The sequence below is a fragment of the Sturnira hondurensis genome, unplaced genomic scaffold (assembly GCF_014824575.4).
Source record: "Sturnira hondurensis isolate 20B ecotype Veracruz unplaced genomic scaffold, ASM1482457v3 Scaffold0022910, whole genome shotgun sequence".
NCBI lineage: Eukaryota > Metazoa > Chordata > Mammalia > Chiroptera > Phyllostomidae > Sturnira > Sturnira hondurensis.
Genome location: NW_028095541.1, coordinates 9,670,756 through 9,693,801, shown reverse-complemented (window position 1 = coordinate 9,693,801; position 23,046 = coordinate 9,670,756). Strand labels below are relative to the sequence as shown.

The 23,046-nt window shown below is 39.6% G+C and overlaps 1 protein-coding gene across 3 annotated transcripts in view; it reads left to right on the top strand.

The window, feature by feature from the left end:
• Nucleotides 1-23,046, top strand: part of B3GLCT (beta 3-glucosyltransferase) — a 133,263-nt gene that overhangs the window by 75,841 nt on the left and 34,376 nt on the right. For all 3 annotated transcript variants that reach the window (XM_037037140.1, XM_037037141.1, XM_037037138.1), the window contains 6 exons: nucleotides 360-423; nucleotides 1,464-1,583; nucleotides 3,168-3,237; nucleotides 10,964-11,077; nucleotides 13,056-13,155; nucleotides 16,704-16,823. In XM_037037140.1, the coding sequence (XP_036893035.1) occupies nucleotides 360-423; nucleotides 1,464-1,583; nucleotides 3,168-3,237; nucleotides 10,964-11,077; nucleotides 13,056-13,155; nucleotides 16,704-16,823 (588 nt within the window). The remainder of the gene's footprint in view (nucleotides 1-359; nucleotides 424-1,463; nucleotides 1,584-3,167; nucleotides 3,238-10,963; nucleotides 11,078-13,055; nucleotides 13,156-16,703; nucleotides 16,824-23,046) is intronic.

Here is a 23,046-nt window from a genome sequence, read left to right as displayed (position 1 = left end):
ACTTGAGTTATTAAAAGTTGGAGGGTGAAAGCAAGCTTTTTTCCCCTTCTGTCATTATTTAGTGTAAGGATTATCAAAGTCAACTTCAGGACTTTTTTTAGAAGACATTTAATGCGTGATATTATATCGCATTGTTTTGTAATGTATTTTATGTTATTTGCCAGGTGCTAGAATAATGAAAGCCGCATGTACAACAGCCTTGCATTGTTACAGTCCTTAGCCTCAAGGAAATTAAACTCCTAGTTTTGTCTTAACATTTGTACTTTTGCCTGTTTTCAAACATGAAAAAGTCAGGAATGATTTATTCTTGTTTATGCTTCTTCTGGTTTAAGAAAAACCTTCAATTGTCTATTTTCTAGGCTTACCAAGAGGTTAAAGAGTGAGTCCCTGAGGTCCGACTTTACAATAGATTTGAAACATGAGGTATGTCATGGTGTGTTTAAGTAAAAGTCTCCGTAATCAGGAATTCATGTCTTCGGATATAAGTGGTGTTCTATATTCCCCAACAGTGTGCTCCTTCCACCCCCATGCATCATCTCCCTACCAAGGTCATGCGGTTCCCTGAATCTAGATGAAGTTGTGTCTGTGGGCACTTGCTCAGCAGCCCACTTGTTTGTGGTTCTGTGGTTTTTCTGAGAGTGTTCCTGCTCCTTTGGAACCTTGTCCTACAATCCTCTGAGTCCTGCAGTGAAGTCTTCAGTCAGGACTTGCACTTGCTTTTGCTGTACTGATGTGGGGCCACTTTAAATCGCTCTGGAGGTGTTTGGACACCATAAGTGGTATAATTAGGGAGGCCTAGCTTTTGGTTACAAAACCCAGAGGAGATTTGGAGATAGTTTCTGCCCCATTTAGCTCCAGAGCCCCAACTCAGTGTGGGTTTTTTGTTACACACCCCACCTCAGTGGGCCATAGGCTCTGTGCTCATGAGCCCAATCAGAAGCCCATCATCCCCAGGGCTCCGCTGATACCTGCTGAGGAGGGCTGCCTTCTTCCCAGGTTCTCACTCTTACATTTTGTCCTCACAAGCTCCATTTTTGTGCATATACAGAATTCATTAACAATGATTTTAAAGATATTTTGTCAGCATATTCAGATGTTTTCCACAAGTCAAATATGTCATTACCATACTACAGGAAACCAGTCATGATAACATTTTCTTGCATCTTTCTCTGTTATGTTTGAGCAATAGTTTCCCTACAATTGCTTAGGACAACTTTGGAATTTTTTGCAAGTCAGAATATTGATTCTTAGTTAACTTTTTTTAGTAGAAGATAAATCAAACCACATGGAATTACTATTTTTGTAAGCCAAGAAGCTATTGAATACTGACAAACTGAACATGCTTCAGTCTAGTAATGTCTGTAGAAGCTGTGGTTGCTCTTCCTTGAGCTGTTTCATAGCTTCTCCTACTTGTGAGTTGGTTAAGTTCTTTCACTCACAGCTGGTTTCTGGTCATCCAACAGATTGCGCTCTACATCTGGGACAAAGGTGATGGGCCTCCTCTTACTCCAGTGCCTGAGTTGTGTACAGACAGCGTGGATGCCCACTGTGCCACCACATTCCACTCTTTCCTGCCCCTTTGTGTAAGTAGTAGAAGAAAAACTTCCTTGCATGTCAAAGGAAAATGTACTTGCTGTGCGTATGTTGTTCTGCACCTTGCATACTGAAAAAAATCAACCTTTGCTACGTGCCAGGTAGGGAGCGTATAGATTTTGCTGTTAATAACAGCCCTCCAAAGTAAGCACTGTCCTCACCCCAGGTGACAAAGGAGGAGAGAGAGGCGCTGAGGACTGCTCGCGCCCAGTTACAGAGCGAGTGGCCAGGAAGCGAGGGTGTGACCTGCACCGCCTCCCCTAGAGCCTTACACAGCGTTGCCTGGCATGGCCTTGGAGCCCCTTCTTTTGTTGATGACCCAGCACGTGTGTTTTGGAATACCCGCTTTACTTCCTAGAAAGGCAATTTCAGACATTTCCCATGATACCCAAACCTCTCCTCAAGCCCATCTCATTATTCTTGTACTTGGTGACCTCACTGCCATCTCACCTGAGACTGTCCACAACCCCTGAACTTTCGTTTTGGCAGACCCTCAGTCCAATCACCAGGAAGAGCCTGAAGACCACTGAAACTCACTGACTTGTTACCAGTTCTTCTTCATAAGGAAACGTTTACTCACTACCTCATATGTTGTCTGCTATCCTCAAGTCAGTCTGTGTTGCATTTTTGAAAGATGGATGTATATTCACATACACACAGCAACAATGGGGAGAATGTGTAACATTTGGTTAATTGTAGATAGTGTGCTTGCTTGTCCTTTAATGCTTGCTCTAGGGAACCTGGGGAGGAGAGGGCGACCTCCTAGTGCCTTGAGTAACATGCCAAAGCTGTAGTTAGATGTTACCATAAGTGAGCCCAAGTGATGTAGAAGGCCTGACTGAATTTTACTGAAGGCCTAAGACTGGCGATGGAGCTGTCAGAACACCCACGATGTAGCCCATGGCCTTGGGGCTGGGTTGTCCACAGATCTCTCTGTGCCCCTTTCATCTGAGTGATCAGCTTGCTTGGAGCCAGCTCAGGGCTCCTCCACCTGCGCCTTCCCCACCAGGTGTGGGAAGTAATCCTGCTTTTGGCAGAGGACAGAACATCACTGTAACCTAGACCTGGATAGACAATAAGGGGCCATAAAAATACTTTAAAGATCAAAGTAAGGCCAGGCTCACCAGAGGGGGTTATCCCTTATTTTACACTAAGACAGCCCCTTAGTTCCCACCTTTTGTCAAAATCTTCACCAGCTGGGAAAAGGAAAAAGAAGGTAGCTGACATATATTGGACATCTATGATGTGCTTAATAAAAGCACTTTTACTGGTGAGTATTTTTCCTGCTTTTTAAATGGTAGGCTGAAGTTCAGAGAGCTGAGGGGACTTGTCCAGAAGACACAGTGTTTGAGTGGCAGAGCTGGGGTGCCAGTCCCAGTCTGGATGACATCAAAAGCTTTGTTGTCAGTGGAACTACAGTCTCTTTCCCCCCTAAAACTTGATTCTGGAAACAGGTTCAATGTGCCTGATACTGACTGGTGCATTTGACCATTAGAGCATATGAGATCTGGTGTGGGTATGAAGTTAAGATAACATGGGCTCATATAAACGTGTATTTTCCCTTGTCTTTTTAGGGGAATCCAGTGAAGAAGGAGGATATTTTTGTTGCAGTAAAAACGTGCAAGAAATTTCACAGTGAAAGAAGTATGTTTTGGGTTATTTATTTTTATTGACCTTTTAGAATCTGGATTGCCTTAAAAAATACAAACCCGATATAAACTCAAGAAAAGGATATTGAAACATATATTATTGAAGTTAAGGCATTAATTAATCAGTATTCTTTATCATACCACTTCAATCACAGAGATAAATTAGAAAGGACAATTTTCTATTAAAATTTGGGTGGTCCTAACCCTTCTAAATACTCTTTGAGGCAGCATTTTAAGTTGGAAATGGACAAGCTTGGCTGTTGCAATCTTGGAGACAGTATGTGAATAACAATGCATTTTGCAAAACAGTGTCCTATTATGTCCAGCCACCGAAACAAATAAGAATATAGAGGGGATTTCAAGGTGAAAGAATGCCGAGAAGGAATGTTTTCTTGAAAGCTGATCCTTCTTTTTACATTTTTTCAAATGCAAACATCAGAACTTTTAAGATAGGTGTTTTCAGAAAAAGTTGCCTTGTAAGCAGTAGCAGTGGTCCCTCCTTAAGGAGATCATGGCACAGAAATGAAAAAGTTGTAATTTTTAATTTAGTAACTTTGAATACTCTAGTTTATTGTCCTCTTATTTACATAAGCTTGAGTGATCTTTTAAGATATCCATAGAATGCTTTATATTTTAATTTTGAGTCAAAGTCTTTAAAAATTAAAGAATCTTAAAAGTCTGCAAGGAGCATTAAAACCAAACCTCCCAAAACCAGTTGCACTGATGTTCTGCTGTTAATTTGGATCTGGAGGGTCAATGAAGCCTACAAACCTCTTATGGGGTTTTCACAGGTGGGTTCTGTGGCACGCCTTCTTTAAACTTGGACTTGTTTGTTTGAGAGGGTAGTCTAAGGCAGCAGGATTTTAGGGACTTTGATGTCCATTAGGCTGGATGGAATGAAGCCCGACAGGGCCTGGGCTCTGCCTTCCTTCTGGAAGTCTAGTGTAGCCACCAGTTGGAGCAAAGAATTACCTCGTAATCATATTAGGTACAATGACCGTGCCACAGTAACTGCTTCTGACTGCTCTTTTTTACATTTTCTGGTGTGTTTTTCACATACATTCTGTCATCTCATGTTGACAATCCCTTACAATGTGGTAGCTAATGCTATTCACTTAATATTGTAGAGAAAGCTGAGTATAGTCGAGAACAGCTGGCCCAGGTTCCTGTGGTCTGTTGAGTAGGGCAGCTGGAGCTTGGGTTTTCTGGCTCCAAATCCCTCTTCTGCTGCCACAGTACAGCTACACCGTGATCTCCTTGGATGTATTCCAAACCTAACACTTGATAAATAGTATTTGATATTTGTGTGGATGCTGAAGGTCAGGTTTGGCCTGGCCAGATGCTGTGAAAGTGGCCTTTATTTTCAGTAGCAACGGGGATATCCGGGAACTGAAATCCACAGATGATCTCAAATATACATCAAGCAGGGAATTTAGACTGCTACCCCATCAAGCATATCACCGCTGTAGTCAAGCAGAATACATGGAGTGAGGGTGTCTTTTTCTTCTTTTTTCTTTCCCTATGCATCTGTGGTAGAAACACTGAAAGTTACAAAGGCCAGGTGACGATGAAGGAAAATAAAACTTAGACTGTGTTTATGTGACAAAATGAGAGTGGGCTGTACTGTTAGTGAGTTTTCTGATGGCAAGTTGTCACTTGTAGTTATGCTGCCCCCTGGGACTGAGCCTAAGTGGACACTGGTGATGGCCCCCACTCTAGGCTTCTCGTAATGTTGGCCAGCCCCCAGGAAAAGGGTGGGAGGCGGGACTTAACTTTGTCCCAGGCTGTAGTCAAGGCAAGGTAAAATATACCTTGAACTTATTGTTTTATACTCTCATGGAAAAACTGAGATTAAAGCCGAGTTCCAAAATTATTTTACTTCTTGTGTTTTGTTTGTTTTGGTTTTGGATTTTGATTTATTTATTTTCTTTTTAAATATATTTTATTGATTATGCTATTACAGTTGTCCCATTCCCTCCCCCCCTTTATTCCCCTCCACCCTGCATATTTCCTCCTACCTGCATTCCCCCACCTTAGTTCATGTCCATGGATCATCACATAAGTTCCTTGGCTTCTCCATTTCCTATACTATTCTTAACCTCCCCGTCTCTTATGTACCTACTATTTATGTACTTATTTCCTGTACCTTTTCCCCCAATTCTTCCCCTCCCCTTCCTCACTGATAACCCTCCATGTGATCTCCATTACTGTGATTCTGTTCCTATTCTAGTTGTTTGCTTAGTTTGTTTTTGTTGTTGTTTTTTTAGGTTCAGTTGTTGATGGTTGTGAATTTGTTGTCATTTTATTGTTCATATTTTTTATTACCTCCTTTTTCTTAGATAAATCCCTTTAACATTTCATATAATAAGGGCTTAGTGATGATGAACTCTTTAACTTGACCTTACCTGGGAAGCACTTTATCTGCCCTTCCATTCTAAATGATAGCTTTGCTGGACAGAGTCATCTTGGATGGAGGTCCTTGCCTTTCATGACCTGGAATACTTCTATCCAGCCCCTTCTTGCCTGTGAGGTTTCTTCTGAGAAATCAGCTGATAGTCTTATGGACACTCTTTGTAGGTAACTGTCTCCTTTTCTCTTGCTGCTTTTAAGATTCTCTCCTTATCTTTAATCTTGGGTAATGTGCCTTGGTGTATGCTTCCTTGGATCGAACTTGTTTGGGACTCTCTGAGCTTCCTGGACTTCCTGGGAGTTTATTTCTTTGGCTAGATTGGGGAAGTTCTCCTTCATTATTTTTTCAAATAAGTTTTCAATTTCTTGCTCTTCCTTTTCTCCTTGTGGCACCCCTATGATTCAGATGTTGGAATGTTTAAAGATGTCCTGGAGGTTCCTAAGCCTCTCCTCATTTTTTTTGAATTCTTATTTCTTCATTCTGTTCTGGTTGAATGTTTATTTCTTCTTTCTGTTCCAAGTCATTGACTTGAGTCCTGGTTTCCTTCCCTTCACTGTTGGCTCCCTGGACATTTTTCTTTATTTCAATTTTCATAGCCTTCACTTCTTCCTCTGTTTTGCAACCATATTCAACCAATTCTGTGAGCATCCTGATTACCAGTGTTTTGAACTGTTGCAAAAGAGATAGTTGGCTCTCTCTTCATTGCTTAGTTGTATTATTTCTGGAGTGTTGACCTGTTCTTTAATTTGGGCCTTCTTTTTTTCTTTTTATCCTCATGCCTGTTAAGTAGTATGGGGCAAAGCCTTAGGTGTTCACCAGGGTGGGGCAACCCACATTGCTCCATTGTGGTGCTGTAAGTGGGGGAAGGGTCCGGGAGGGAACAGTGCCACTTTCTGAGCTCTTGATTGGCTTTCAGTCACTTCCTCTGATACCCACAAGTGAATTGGGCCCTTCTGGTGCTGATTCCTGGGTGGGTGGGTTTGTGTATATCCTAGCACCCCATGGGTCTCTCCAGTGACCTCTCCTGTGAGACTGGGAGTTTCTCCCGCTACCACAACCCCCACAGGTTTTTTTAGTTAGAGGTTTTGAGGCTTTATTTTCCCTGTGCCGGAACCCTGGGTTACACCATCTGTCTCACTCCCCAACTGATCATCCCAGTTTATCCACACATGAAAAGTGGGACCGCCTGATCCACCAGCCACCTTCTTGCCCATTCCAGTCCTCCAGCCGCCACCTTGCCACGAGCCTTCTTGCATGGGTGCCTGTCTCCACCTCTCTTACCCATCTGGATAAATGTTTCTTCTCTAGCTCTTTGGTTGTCAGACTTCTATACAGTTCTATTTTCTGTCAGTTCTAGTTGTTTTTTGTTTTTTAATTTGTTGTTGTCATTCTTTTGGTTGTGCAAGGAGGCACATTGTATCTACCTATGCCTCCATCTTGACCAGAAGTCCTGGATTCTGATTTAAATGAAAAAAAGAATTCTTAGGACACAGTCAACAGAAGTACATTTTGTCTTTTGGCTTAAGTAAGAAGTACATGTTCCCTGGCTGGTGTAGCTCAGTGGATTGAGCACAGACCTGTGAACCAAAGGATCGTGGTTCGATTCCCAGTCAGGGTACATGCCTGGGTTGCAAGCCAGTTCCCAGCAGGGGACACATGAGAAGCAACCATACATTGATATTTCTGTCCCTCTCTCTTTCCCTTCCCTCCTAAAGATAAATAAAATCTAAAAAAATTTTAAAAAAAGAAGTACATGTTGACACCACTGAAATAGCAACACTCTGAGATGCAAGTATACAGTAGGGTTTTACGAAACAATAAGAATTATATAAAGCAAGGAAATTGGGCATAGTGTATTAGAGTATGTTTAAGCAAGGAGATTTCTGGAATTTAATATCGGCCTGATCACTTCCTCCTGGGCTAGTGTTCTTCAGCATGTGAGGTGAACTGTCTGATAATGTGAAGAATTTCCTTCTGGTCCCTCTGCCTTTGTGCATGTCTCGGGTATTTCCAGGCAGCCACTACCATTGTCCATTAGACAATGGTGCAGAGATGCTCCCCTGCCATCTCCTCTGAATTAAAGAGGTTGCATTGTTATTTGCTTAGCTTTTAGTTCTTTCTGAGTGCCTAAAAATAAATATTCTTTATTCGTTATTCTTTTCAGATTAAAAAACACCCATTTGGTATCTGTACTGCAGTGATCTTGCCTAGAAGAGGCAGATCAGAACAAACTCATTGAAAGGAGTGTGTAGTCCTGTGTTGTCTGATAAGAGAGGCTGAGAGATACTGACCTACAGTCTGCTTATTTAAAATATGAAGCTTGAATTAAAATGCAGCCAGGAGCAAGGCTTCCTGCTGTGTTAAATGGAGTGATTAGATTAATCATTAAAGAGAGGACAGGAGTCTGGGGTTGCCTCATTCAGTCATCCCCTGCCTGTCTCACAGATGATGTCCCAGATTGTCCTGAAATCTTTCAGATCAGCCACAAGGGATGAGTTTTAGTCTTCCGGCCACCCATCTCTACCAGCAGGAATTAAAGCACAGTCTAGGCAAGTGTCTATAACCCTCTCCTGAGATGAGCACCCAGGGTGTGATTTTGTGGTCATTGGCTTGCAAACTGAGACAGTGGTCTGTTTGGCAAAAACAGCAGATTCCATAAAATCAAGTCATTCACAGTTGGTAGTTTTTGTATTGTGTTCAAGTGTCAAGTTCATTTTCATTTGGAATCAGTCTCACAGGTAAATTCACTGGGGGTAAAAATGTGTGCTCAGTGCCTCATAGCGAGACACGGCTCCTCCTGCCTCGAGACTTTAGGACACGTGGGAGATTTATGCCATCCATGCAGCAGGCTTTTTATTATACTACAGTTTCTTACTTTGCTCCAATTTTAAGTTATTTTGCAGTGAACCTTCTTAAAAGAGGCATTCACTGTTGTTTTATTATGTGATAGAAAGTATACTTCTCTTTATAAAAAATGAGATATTAGATCATTAACTATTTTGATATATTTTTTCAATATTTAATATCTTCAGGAATATACTGCTTCAGTACCATATAAAATATTTTATACATAATAGAATGAATTTAGTTTAGAATTCAAACAGTGCTAATAGAATTGCCCAATATTTAAAAGTATTAAGTAATTTAGAATTAAACTGGGTTGAAAATAAAGCCCTAACCTGCTATTATACAAAACTTAGCTTTAGCTTGAAATTCTTTGCCCCTGCTATATAAGACAAATCACAGGAGTTACAGTGACAGATGATACAAACTGTTGAATGCTTTTGGTATTATAGAATCGTAACACCTCATCATATTAAGATGGTTTATCTATTTTTAAATGATTGGTAATGGTGGTGCTGTATTGTACCAAAGAATGGAAGTTGCTTTATAAATAAAACTTTTCTTTAAACCAGTTCCAAAAATAGAATTCCCCAGGCCTCTTGGAATTCCTGCAGAATTCCATCCTCACTTAACTATTTATTGTGCACCTACTACACCCCAGGCACAGTGTAAGGTGTTGGGGAAAACAGTCATGCAGTAATTCTTACCTTTAGTGAAATTTCTGTTTCCACTGAAAATTGAAAATTTGCTATACCAAGTAGTTAGGTATAGCAAAGAGTTAACTGGCACTCGATTTTGATTTTAATTTCAAGTTAGCTAATTGAGAAGGAATACCTGTACTGTTTAATAAAACAATTAGAGCCACAAGAACTGATGGCTAAAGGCCAAGAAAAATGGAAGCAGAATCTGCATGGTTTGCAAGACCCAGTGGTAGGGATTGAGGAAAGTTCTTCACCTTTTCACTCTTATGCATTGGGGACATTTTACCCAAGAGCAGGACATTTAGAGCCTGCAAGCTGCAGGAAACATTTTCTGGAGTCAATAAATGCAAAGCAAACTGCCAGTACAATGTCCAGGTGAAGATAAAATGTGCTGGAATTTGGAAGTAGAACAGTGAGGAATTTTTTTCCCCATGGCAACCTTATCATTATTCACTGCATCTTCGTTTTGCCATGGAGAAATCTTTGTGTCTGCCTTTTATGATTGCAGAAAATTTATATTTTAATGTATAAAAATAATATTTAGTGGGTTAGAATAAGAATTCACAGGTCTTTTTCTTAAAGCTGATGAATAATGGACTATAAAATGATATACACTTCTATGCTTTATATACAAAGGCTGTCTGAGTTTGTCTTTGAGTTTGTTGGCTTACATAGTTAAACACTTAAATTTGGCACTGCTTTGGCAGTTTTTACATATAATTTATTTTTATTTGTGCTGGGAAAAAGGAAAAGGTCTCATAATATCTCAAAATATTGCCTAAAGATTGGGTTCATCAGAGTTGAGATTCTTAAATTAACAGGGCATAAAATCTAGATAGGGTGACCTTTTCTATTAAAACTACAATGAAAGCCCCTTCTTTTCCTTAAAATTTAGAGATGCACAGACTTAAAAAATCACAGAAGAAAATACTCAGATAGTTGGTCCAGTAAATTAATGTCAAATAATGATCAAGCAGAATTCTTCATCAGGCATGGGTACAGCTAACATGTTACCCTAAAGTATAGAAAACTAGGAATATTTTTTGTTGTTATGCAACAACAAAAAACAATTTATCTATTAGTAAAGGGGTTTTAAAATCTGCATTGGTTCTCAAGATCTTATTTCTCCCACATTTTTCCTAAGTGCAACAACAATGTCAGACATTGTACTCAAGTGTAGTGATTCCCAATGGTAGGGCCGTGTCCTTTAGGGTTGGGTGGTCCTGTTGGAATCTTTGGGTGAGGACAGTGTGAAAGGATACCTTCCCCCACATTGTAAGAGAGAGAAAATTGCATCTGAGTCAGAACCACATTGAATATTCTAATTCATGGAAGTAATTCTATTTCCCACCTCCCTGAAAAGCTTTTTAAAAATCCAGTTGTGAATTTTAAATGAACCTTATTGGGGAGAGAGAAAAAGTAGTGTAAATTAATTTAAATGGAACAGTATAATCAGACTGTTGATTATATACTGATTAAAGACAGTTGGTATAATCAGAAAATTTATAATTCTATGGAAACAAGTGTATTTATAACCAGGAATGAAAAGTGCCCGGGTCCAGAGTCTAGTGAAAATGGCTCAGGGACAGGTTTTATTCATGTGTATTTGGCATTTTTCAGGATAAGAAGGTGAGCTCTAAGGCTTGGAACCCCTGAACAAGAACAAGTAATTCTTCCTTTTCTTTTTAGGAGATTGTGCTGTCCCCTCAGGATTACAGGCTTCTCTACATAACTGCCACTGACTGTTGCTTGTCTCATTTTTTCAGTCCCCATTGTAAAGCAGACGTGGGCAGGTCAGGCCGCTCTCATTGAATACTACAGTGACCATGCAGAAAGCTCCATTCCTACAGTGGATCTGGGAGTTCCTAATACAGACAGAGGTGAGTCCTTCATTCTTACCACTGCTCTTCCTCAGAGTGTCCACTCTGCACATATAGTAAATTCAACTAGTAATAAAATGAAGTATCTTACAAATGCTGTAATTTTTGCCTTGTGTAAATTTTTTTCTTCCTCCCATCTCAACATTTTTACCTATGGATATGAGCTGATTTTTTTCAGGTTAAGCACTATGTTATAAGTACTAACAGGTTATACATTTTTAGTAAGCCATAATTGATATGACTGAGCACATGACAATTATGAAGTTTAACAATACATTTTATACCTTCAGAATTCACTGTGGCCCAAATGGGGTGTTCAAAGGGAATTTATCATCTTCCCACCAAAGCCTTTCCTCACTTAATTTTAATAATTTAACCAGCCAGTATGTTATCCAACTGCTATATTCCAGCCACTGTTATACATTGGGGGAAGTAGGAATGAAGCTGACAGTTTCTATCCTCAGAAGTTTACGGTCTATGCTTGTTGTGTGTGTATCTCTCAGTAGCACTTAATCACGTTCCACACTGGTTGTATGTGGTATAAGCTATATATATATCGATGTATGTTAATATTTTAATTGCTAAATTGTTGGAAGTACACTGGGTTTTCTCTTCAGATGGTGGGCCTTCTAATTAAAAACATTTCTTTATTTAAAAAAATAAATAGAAGTAGATATTTGGCCACCTCACTTTCAGATGCTCTTTGTTCATCTTAATTTTTATCCAGAGTTCTTGCCACATTTTTTTTTAGTTTTCTGATTCCCCAAACATGTTTATGAATAAAAAAAAATTAAAGCAGTAAGTTAATTGTCTAGTTCTATAGAGTCGTTGATCTTGATTGCCTTGCTCGGTAAGTTGTAGAATCAGATGCACTGCTTCTGCAGTTTACCAGTTCTTCTGACACGGTTAAAGGTATACTGAGTATATTGTTGTCTATTTTGAAAAATGATTTTAGATTAATTTTCTCCTTTTTTCTTTTTAGGTTAATCTTGCTTTCTAGTCTTCTATTTAGGTTGGCTTTAAAATAATTTATGTATTCATGCATTCCTTATTGAATTTCTTATTTTTAGTCCAACATTATTGTTGTTCATATTTATATTCTACTTTATTCTAAAAGGAATTTGAGATGGCTTTCAAACATACATACTGTAATGCTTAAAAATATGGAAAGAGGTCAAGAATAACAAAAGTAAAGGTCAAATTGAATGGATTAACTGCTTAATTAATTAATTACTTAATTCATATTAGCTTGTTCTCTATCATGCTACCAAATATTTTATTGAAATGGAGGGTGTCTTTCAATTTATTGGCTTGGGTTTTCTGCCCAAAGGTTTTATTCTTACTGTTGCCCTAGCATTTTGCAGTAAGGCATTCATATTTCTTTGGTGGCCCCAAAGCCTGTGACTGTCCTAGTCAGACTGTGTGTTTGGTGTGTAGCCTGGAACCTGCCACAGTATCCTGCATGTTAAAATTTAATAGCAAGTATTTTAAAATGAATGAAGGTGTAGAATTCTGCTTTTGCACCACTGTTTCCCTATGGTTGTGATACTTGGGGTTCTAATAGTTGCTTTAGGATAAGTACATCTAAGGACAGATGCCAGGCTTTTGTAATTGCTTTGAGGATGACAAGTTTCTTATTTGTCTGAGTGAAGGGAGAAGTCCTATCCTCTCTCTCACCTAACGTCCCACGGGGTTAGCCCCATGACCTTGTGTGATTCACCCCTCATCTCCCCAGACTTCTTTTCCTCAGGTGTGAAGTGAATGGCTTAGAATTCATGATTTCTAAAGTTTCTCCTGGTTCACTATGTCTGACAAAATTAGAAGAGGCTGATTTTTAAAATTTCAAATTATTAAGGCACATGCAAACATTTAAACTTTTTCTTTAAAACCTGAAAACTAAAATCAGAATGTTTTAAAATGAATTATATATATTTTAAAGAAAATAGTACATTGTAAGTTTTCCTCTTGGCTTTCCTAGGTCATTGTGGAAAGACATTTGCCATTTTGGAAAGATTTTTTAATCAGAGCCATGACAAAGTAGCATGGTTAGTCATTGTGGATGATGATACATTAATAAGGTGAGGAGTCATTCTCGTCCTAGGATGGCTTCATATTCTACATGTATTCATATTTAGAAACTATGGTGGGTACTTCTGTGTCTGACCAAGATGCAAAAGTGGGGACTGAATTTACTCTCACATCCGAAACAACCACCAAAAGGGACAAGATACATGAAATGAGGGATTTTGAGACACTGGACATGAGGCAACAAAGAATGATGATAGATGAGACCCAGGAAGCAAATGAGGTAAGTCCTATGACTGCCTAGCTAGCTGCCCCATGAAAGTGTCCAAGTCACTGCTCCAGGATGGGAACCTAGGTGGAACCTGGCCAACTCCTTGAGTTGAAGAGCTGAAGCTGAGAGTCTGGGTGACCAAGACCACTGGAGTTTGCAGGACAGAGCACTGGAAAGAACAGAGCCACACAGAAGGAGCCCACAGGAGGTCTGTGGAGGCATCATCAAAGTGTCAGTCAACATTGCGTGTGAGGGCACTACTGCTGGCTTGGGAACCAAACCTACAGTAGACTGGAAGGAGTGGTGTCTGACCTCACACAGGCTGAGTACATGTGCCTGTTCACACCAGCCAGCCTGGAATTCCCTGGCTTCACAGGGTGGTGAGCAGAGCACGCAGGGGTCTTAGTCTAATAGTGGGAAGTAGCACTGCTCCAGTCTTGCCTGACATCTTAAAAGCAAGATCCCAAAAGGCCAAACTATTTCCAAGTAACAAGGTCATATCCAAGAACAAAACTCAAGAGGATTTATACACTAAAATATCCAGCACTCAAAAAGATTTACAATGACTGTCATGCAATCAAAAGTTACCAGGCATGCAATGCAGCAGGAAAATTCACCTGTAACAAAGAGAAAACTGATTTAATTGAAATTGTTCCAGAAAAGATACAATGTTAGAATTAGTAGTTACTAAGCTGTCATTAATAGATAGTTATTTGAACTCCGTTTATGTTACAAAAGAGATATGGAAGGTGTACGTAAGACTGAAATTGAACTTTTGGAGATGAAAACTACGTTGCCTAAGGTGAAAAACCCACTGGATGAGATTAACAGCAAATTAGACATTGCAGAGGAAAGTGTCTCTGATCTTGGGACACAGCAATAGTAGCTGTCCAAATGAAGCACAAAGACAACAGATAATTTTCAACAGGTAAGCAGAGCATTCCTGAGCTATGGGACAATTCCAGGTGACCTTGAATGTGTGCAGCTGGAGTTCCCTGAAGAGAAGGGGCACATGAAAAATATTTACAGAAATATTTTCCAAATTTGATGGATAAACCCACAGATCCAAGAAGCCCAGTGAACCCCAGGCATGGCTGTCAACATCAGCTGTGCACAGTCACCCCCACACTGTTCCTGTCAACAGAGTCTCGAGCAGCATGCCCTGTAACTGCAGTATTCACACTGTCATCTGTAGGGCAGTTAGGCCTCTTGGAAGTTTTGTCAGATCTTTGTTTAGTGTTTCTTTTTTTTTTCTTATTTACCAGCAGTAATATCTAACTGCTCTATGATGTGTTAAATTTTTTGAGTTTGAACCTTATCACCTTTTCCTTTCAAAACTTTAATATCCTTGATCACCATGAACTCTAACTTTTCTGAAGTTATGAAGCTGAATAGTTGCAAGATTTTGGGATCCGTTGGAGATTGGCCAGCATTTGCCACATGCCCAGTTTTTAGTCAGTAGGAAGGATATGATAGTTTTCAGACTCAGCTTATGATTCTTCACCTTTCAAATGATATTTTGGCTATGGAAATGGTTAATGTCATTAGGAAAACAAACCCAGAGGAGATGCTAAATATGTTATTTTAACTTCACAAGTTGAAGGTCGAGGGTGTGAAGTGATAATTTTACAGTATGTAGGAGGAAGAGAGATACCTTCAATTCTCCTCTAGTCAAGAAGACATAAATTTTCCCTAGAGGGCTTTGAGTTTTACTGGGCCTGTTATCAACCAAAGGCTGTGATTTCCTTGGGGACCTGTAAGGTTTATTCTCCATAACTGAGATATTTTAATCTCAAAATTAAATAATTTAATTAAAAAATCTCCATAACTTGTATTTTACAGGTATCCATGCACTTACTGGCCTTCCCCTGCAAAACTATTTATTAAATAACTTCCTCGAGACTAATTCTAAATTAGTTCCTAGAATGTTTAACTTGTGTGCCAAAAATAGGATCATTTACAAAGGTAATATTTTTTTGACCATTCAGAAACTGCCAACGTTATTAGAGGACTTGACCTTCAGACAGATATAAACTTGACAAGAAGACTTGTAGACTTTTCTAGTGCCACATTCATAAGAGATTTTTGTTATACATTAATTTGTTTTCTTTACTGTCAGCCTCAACTCCCTGAGTTGGGGAATTTTTGTAAGCAGCATGAATGTGGAAGGAAAAGATGACCTCTTCTTCATCTCTACTTTGTTTTCTTATGACTGTCCCCCACCTCCACCACCAAAAGAGAAAAAAGTGAGACACTAGAACTCTAGTGTCTTAAATGTTGGTTTTGTCCCATGGGAACACAATCCATCATGAGCAATTTAGAAAAATGCCTGCTATCATATCTCCATCTTGGAGATGAATCACAGGCTTGAGAAATATTAACATTTATTTAGCCAAGTAAGAAAATGTAGTCCTAAGTTACTGACCATTGAAAAACTTTTCAAGGAACAATGATTAGTATCATGAGGGAACCTAAGGTTGACTGGTGTGAAAGGTCCAATTTAGAAGAAACAGTGGAGGGACTTTATGAGGCATTTGTGAGTAATGTAAGTTCCTACCACATGGAAAAACTAGCTTTTCTCAGCATCAACCTTTGTGTTGCCTTTAAAAACTAACTTGTAGGTTTTATTTTCCTATGAATTTTTTCGTCTTTACAGTAGCAGTAGTTGCAGACATTTTTCTGATAAGCCATTGAATCTTCTCATTTCCCTGTGTAAATTGTCACTGTTGACACATGACAAAGAAGTGTCAGGGCCAGAGGTATATAAACAAATAGGCGTAAAAAGACCACAGACGAGGGTGCAGTTCTCCAGGGAAACCCAAGTATCACTGTGCATCATAACTGGAGTGTGTCCTGGAAACCCTTCCCTTCCTTACCTGTAAGCCACTCTGAGGTGGACCTCATTTGTTCCTCAAAAGTTCCTTTTGGCTATCAAGAATTCAAACAAACAAACCACCAAGTGGTTGTTTTGAAGAAATGTGATGATTAGTTCACACTCCCTGGGGAACAGGATGGGTAGAAGCGAGTCATGTAGTTTACTGGCTATTCCACCTTCTTCATTAACCTGCTACCCAAACTGGGCAGCCACATGCTGCCAGGGGCTCATTAAAACTGGGAGGAAGGCCCATGTTTCTCAATTTCTCCTGTTTTTGGTAATGTAGTGTTCATCAATTTTTTTCCTTAAAAAATCCATTCTTCTGTAAATCATTCAAATTTCATCTCTGAATGATTTCAGTATTGTATTCTATAATGTCACTAATGGGATGTAAGGACTCTAAAAATATTTGCTGAATTAAATAGTCATTGCTTATGTTCCTTTGGGAATCCTAGCATATCCAGGCTTCGGCGCTTGCTGAGCTGCTACGAGTCTGGTGAACCCGTGTTCCTGGGAGAGCGTTACGGCTATGGCCTGGGCACTGGCGGCTACAGCTACATCACTGGCGGAGGAGGGTAAATATGAGCGTGGCTTTCTGCACATTCTCTGCATATTGCACTTCTGTTTCTGGATGCAGAGTTGGGTCTGTGGCCATCGGATCTCTTCTGATGATGCTCTGGAAATGGTAGCTGTTCCTATAACAGGGAAGTGAACATTCCATTTGTTATATATGGAAAGAAACACAGGAAGGAATATTTTATCCCTTGAAGAGATAATATACATCAAGGTCCTTGGTAGAAATGTCCCTATGGTTATGCTTGCTTCTGAGTAGCCAGTTAGTTTTGATTACCTGTTTAAATGAAAAAAAAAAAGGATATAGATTTCATGTTCAGCACATGTCATTGGACTTTGAAATGATCCAGTGCTTACAAATCACATTTGGGAAAAGAGTAGTGTAGAAGTTTAGACTCAAACAATTAAGCGATATTTTTGTAGGATTTACAGGTTTCAAGTAGTTAAAACTTTACAGGTTACAGCAGTTAAAATCAAGTGTTTTTATTTTTTAAAGATTTTATTTATTTATCTTTAGAGGGGAAGGAGAGGAGAGAGGGAGGGAAATATCAATGTATGGTTGCCTCTCGTGCATCCCGTGCTGGGAACTGGCCTGCAACCCAGGCATGTGCCCTGACTGGGAGTTGAATCACGATCCTTTGGTTTGCAGATCTGCACTCAATCTACTAAGCTACACCAGCCAGGGCTAAAATCAAGTGTTTTTAAATGAAGCATATGCCAAATCTTTTATGGGGAAAGATTTTAATTTGATTTATGTGGGTAACTCCATTAAGCAGTTAGTATTTTCTGTTATTTCTTTAGTTTTCACTATGGGATATTTAGGATGACTTTTTTGTATTTTATTTTTTTAATTTACATTATTTTAGAAATTATTTTGTTGTTGTTCAATTACAGTTGTCTGCATTTAGCCCCCACTCTCCCCCCAAACCCCAGCCATCCCTACCTGCCTCCCTTGCTTCCACCCTCCTTAGTTTTGTCCGTGTGTTCTTTATAGTAGTTCCTGAAAACCCTTCCCCCTTACTCCCATGATCCCATCTCAGCTACCCTGTGGTTGCTATGTCTGGCTATATTTTGCTTGCTTATTTGTTTTGTTGATTAGGTTACAGTTAAAGGTGAGATCATATGATATTTTTCTTTTATTGCCTTGCTTATTTCACTTAGTATAATGCTCTCCTGTTCCACCCATGCTGTTGCAAAGGGTAGGACCTCCTTTATTTCTGCTGCATAGTATTCCATTGGGTAAATGTACCATAGTTATTTTATTTTATTTTATTTTTTAATATATTTTATTGATTATACCATTACAGTTGTTCTATTCCCGCCCTTCATTCCCCTCCACCCGCATACTCCCTCCCCCACCATTCTGCCCCCCTTAGTTTATAACCACGTGTCTCAAGTTCTTTAGGTTCTATATTTCCCCCACTATTCTCACCCTCCCCCCTATCTATTTTCTACCTACCATCTTTGCTATTTTCTGTACCTTCTCCCCCCTTCTCCTCCTCCCACCCCCCTGTTTCTAACCCTCCATGTGTTCTTCATTTCTATGGTTCCACTCCTCATCTAGCTGTCCTCTTGGTTTGCTTTTGTTTTAGGTGTGGCTGTTAATAACTGTGTGTTTGCTGTCCTTTCACTGTTCATATTTTTCATCATCTCTTTCTTATATAAGTCCCTTTAGCATTTCATATAATAAGGGCTTGGTGATGATGAACTCCTTGAACTTGACCTTATCTGAGAAGCACTTTATCTGTCCTTCCATTCTAAATGAAAGTTTTGCTGGATAAAGCAATCTTGGCTGTAGGTCTTTGGATTTCATGACTTGGAATACTTCTTTCCAGCCCCTTCTTGCCTGTAAGGTCTCTTTTGAGAAATCCGCTGACAGTCTAATGGGTACTCCTTTGTAGGTGACTGTCCCCTTATCCCTTGATGCTTCTAGGATTCTCTCCTTCATTTTAGTCTTGGCTAATGTAATTATGATGTGCCTTGGTGTGTTCCTTCTTGGGTCCAACTTGTTTGGGACTCTCTGAACTTCCTGGATTTCCTGGAAGTCTATTTCCTTTGCCAGACTGGGAATTTCTCCTTTATTATTTGTTCAAATACATTTTCCACTCGTGGCTGTTTCCTTCCCCCTTCTGGTACCCCTATAATCTGGATGTTGGAATGTTTAAAGATGTCCTGGAGGTTCCTAAGCTTCTCCTCATTATTTTGAATTCTCATTTCTTCATTCCTTTCTGGTTGGATGTTTCATTCTTCCTTCTGGTCCATTCCATTGATTTGAGTCCCAGTTTCCTTTCCATAGCTATTGGTTTCCTGGACATCTCCCTTCATTTCAATTAGTTTAGCCTTCACATGTTCCTCCAATTTGTGACTGTACTCTACCAATTCTGTGAGCATCCTGATAAATAGTGTTTTAAATTGGGCTTCTGAGAGCCTGGCAATCTGTTGGTCACTTAGAGTTATTGGCTCTGGGACTTTGAGTTCTTCTTGAGCCATCCTTTGGGCTGTTCGTGCCTGTTAAGTAGCAGGAACGGAGCCCTAGGTTTTCACCAGAGCAGGGCAACTCAGTCGCTGGGTTGTGACGTCGTATGTGGGGGCGGGGTCAAAGAGGGACAATGGCTTCCCTCCGGCGCCCGCCGCCGCCGCCGCCCCCGCGACCCCCACCAGCACCGCAGCCACCACTGTCACCAGGGCCACACGCCCCACTCCTCGGCACGCGAGTGTGCCACCACTGTCAGCCCTCCACCACTGGGTTTGCCCCCTGGGGCCTGTGTGGTCCGTCTCACTGCGCGCGAATGTGAGACCTTGGTCAGTCTGTTCCGCACCCCGACTAGTTCTGGGCTGCCTGCGCTCCTAGGTCTCCCCTGCCTGACCCAGCTCCGCTGCTGGCTCCACCTCTTACCGTCCTCGTTGAACAGTTCGTAGCTGTCGGACTTCCGTATAATTCGGTTTTCTGGCCTCTGGGTGTGTGGTAGTTCTCCAAAACTTTTGTTGTATCCAAACTTGGTTGTGGGAGAAGGCACAGTGTTTCCACCTATGCCTCCATCTTGGCAGAAGTCTCTGTACCATAGTTTAGTTTTTTGATCCATTCATTTACTGATGGGCACTTAGGTTGCTTCCAGCACTTGGCTATTGTAAATTGTGCTGCTATGAATATTGAGGTGCATAGGTTCTTTTGGATTGGTGTTTTAGGGATTTTAGGTTATAATCCCAGCAGTGGAATTGCTGGGTCAAAAGGAGGTTCATTTTTAGTTTTCTGAGGAAATTCCATACTGCTTTCCATAGTGATTGCACCATCTGCAATCCCACAAACAGTGCACTAGGGTTCCTTTTCTCCACATCCTCTCCAACTCTGGTTGTTTGTTGATTTGCTTATGATGACCATTCTCACCACTGTGAAGTGATATCTCATTGTGGTTTTAATTTACATGACTCTGATGGCCAGTGATGCTGAGCATTTTTTCACATGTCTCTGGACCCTCTGTATCTGTTCAAATCTTGGAGAAGTGTCTGTTCAAGTCCTTTTCCCATTATTAAATTGGGTTGTTTGTCTTGCTGTAGTGGAGTTGTGTGAATTCTGTATGTATTCTGGAGATCAACCCCTTGTCTAAGGTATCAATAGCAAATGTCTTTTCCCATGCAATTGGTTCTCTTTTCATTTTCATGCTGTTTTCTTTAGCCATGCAGAAGCTTTTTATTTTGATGAGATCCCATTTGTTTATTCTTTTCTTTATGTGCCTTGCTCTAGGGGACATATTGGTGAAACTACTGCTGCATGGAATATCTGAGATTTTCCTGCCTGTGTTCTCCTCTAGGACTTTTATGGTGTCATGAGTTATATCTAAGTCTTTTATCCACCTTGAATTTATTTTTGTGTATGGTGTAAGTTGGTGCTTGAGTTTCATTTTTTTTGCATATAGCTGTCCAGCTCTCCCAACACCATTTGTTGAAGAGGCTATTTTTACATCATTTTATGCTTCTACCCTCTCTGTGGAATATTAATTGACCACAGAGACTTGGGTTTATTTCTGGGCTCTTTATTCCATTCCATTGGTCTATGTGCCTGTTTTTATGCCAGTACAGGGTGTTTTGATTACAATGGCCTTGTAATACAGTTTGATATCAGGTCTTGTGATCCCTCCTACTTTGTTCTCTCTCAAAATTGCTGCAGCTATTCGGGGTCATTTATGGTTCAGTATACATTTTTGAAATGTTTGTTCTATATCTGTGAAATATGTCATTGGTACTTCAGTAGTGATTGTGTTTTATTTCTGAATTGCTTTGAGTAGTATGGATGTTTTGATTATGTTAATTCTTCCAATCCATGAGCATTGTACATGTTTCCATGTCTTTGTGTCTTTGTTAATTTTTTTATTCAGTGTTGCGTAGTTTTCTGAGTTCAGGTCTTTTACCTCTTTGGTTAGGTTTATTACTAGGTACTTTATTTTTCTTGTTGCTTTATCAAATGGGATTTTTTCCCTGATTTCTTTTTCTGGTATTTCATTGTTGGTATACAAAAATGCCATTGATTTCTGAATATTGTCTTTCTATCCCACTGTTCTGCCAAATCTACTTATTAGTTGAGCAGTTTTTGGTGGAGTCTATAGGATTTTCTATATATACTATCATGTCACCTGCAAACAGTAACAGTTTTGTTTCCTCTTTTCCAATTTGGATGCCTTTTATTTCCTTTTCTTGTCTGATTGCTGTGGCTAAAACTTCCAATACTATGTTGAATAGAAGTGGTGAAGGTGGACAAGCTTGTCTCAATCCTGAGCTTAGAGGAAAAGCTTTTAGCTTTTGCTCATTGAGTATGAAGTTGGCTGTAGGTCTCTCATATATGGCCTTTATTATGCTAAGGAATGCTTCCTCTATTCTCAATTTGCTGAGTGTTTTTATCATGAGTGCTGTACCTTATCAAATGCTTTTTCCACATCTATTGATATGATCATGTGATTTTTGTCTTTGCTTTGTTTATGTGATGTATTACATTTACTGATTTGTGAATATTGTACCATCCTTGCATCCCTAGAATGAATCTGCTTGATCATGGTGTATGATCTTTTATTGTATTGCTGGATGGAATTTGCCAATATTTTGTTGAGAATTTTAGTGCCTATGTTCATCAGGGATATTGGCCTGAAGTTTTCTTTCTTTGTTATGTTTTTATCTGCTTTTGGGATTAGGATGATGCTGGCTTCATAAAAAAGTGCTTGGAAGTCTTCCATCATTTTGAATTTTTTGGAATAGTCTGTGAAGAATAGGAGTTAGCACTTCCTTAAATGCTTTGTAGAATTCTCCTGTGAAACCATCTGGTCCAGGGCTTTTGTGTGTTGGGATTATTTTGCCCACTCCAGGACAAAAGTTGCTTCAATTTTGTCAGCTGTTATTGGCCTGTTCAAGCTCTCTGCATCTTCTTCATTGAGTTTTGGAATATTATATTTTTCTAGAAATGTGTCCATTTCACCTATGTTGTTAAATTTCTTGGCATAGAGGGCTTCATAGTAATTTCTTACAATACTTTGTATTTCCTTGGTATCAGTGGTAATCTCTCCTCTTTCATTTCTGATTGTGTTTATTTGGGTCCTCTCTCTTTTTTTCTTAATGAGCCTACTTAAAGGCTTATTGGTTTTGTTTATCTTTTCAAAGAACCAACTCCTGTATTTATTGGTTCTTAGAATTGCACATTTAGTCTCTTTATCCTTTAATTCTGCTCTGATCTTGGTTATTTCATTCCTTCTACTTGCTCTGGGCTGTCTTTGTTGTTGTTCCTTGAGTTCTTATAAGCATAGAGTTGGGTTGTTTATTTGAAATGTTTCTATATTGTTTAGGCAGCCCTGTATCGCTATGAACTTCCTTCTCATGACTGTCTTCACTGTGTCCCATAAGTTTTGGGCTATTGTAAGTTCATTTTCATTTATTTCCAGAAACTTTTTGATTTCTTCCTTGATCTCATTCTTGATCCATTCATTGTTTAACAGCATGCTATTCAATCTGTATGAGTTGGCATTTTTTAATTTTTTCCTTGAGGTTGGTTTCTACTTTCAGTCCCTTTGGATCAGAGAAAATCCTTGATATGATTTCAATTTTCTTGAATTTGTTGAGGCTTCTTTTGTGTCCTTTCATGTGGACTGTCTCTGAAAGTGTTCCATGTACATTTGAAAAGGATGTGTATTTTGTTTCTTTGGGATCAAAGGTTCTATACATATCAGTTAAATACATTTGATCTAG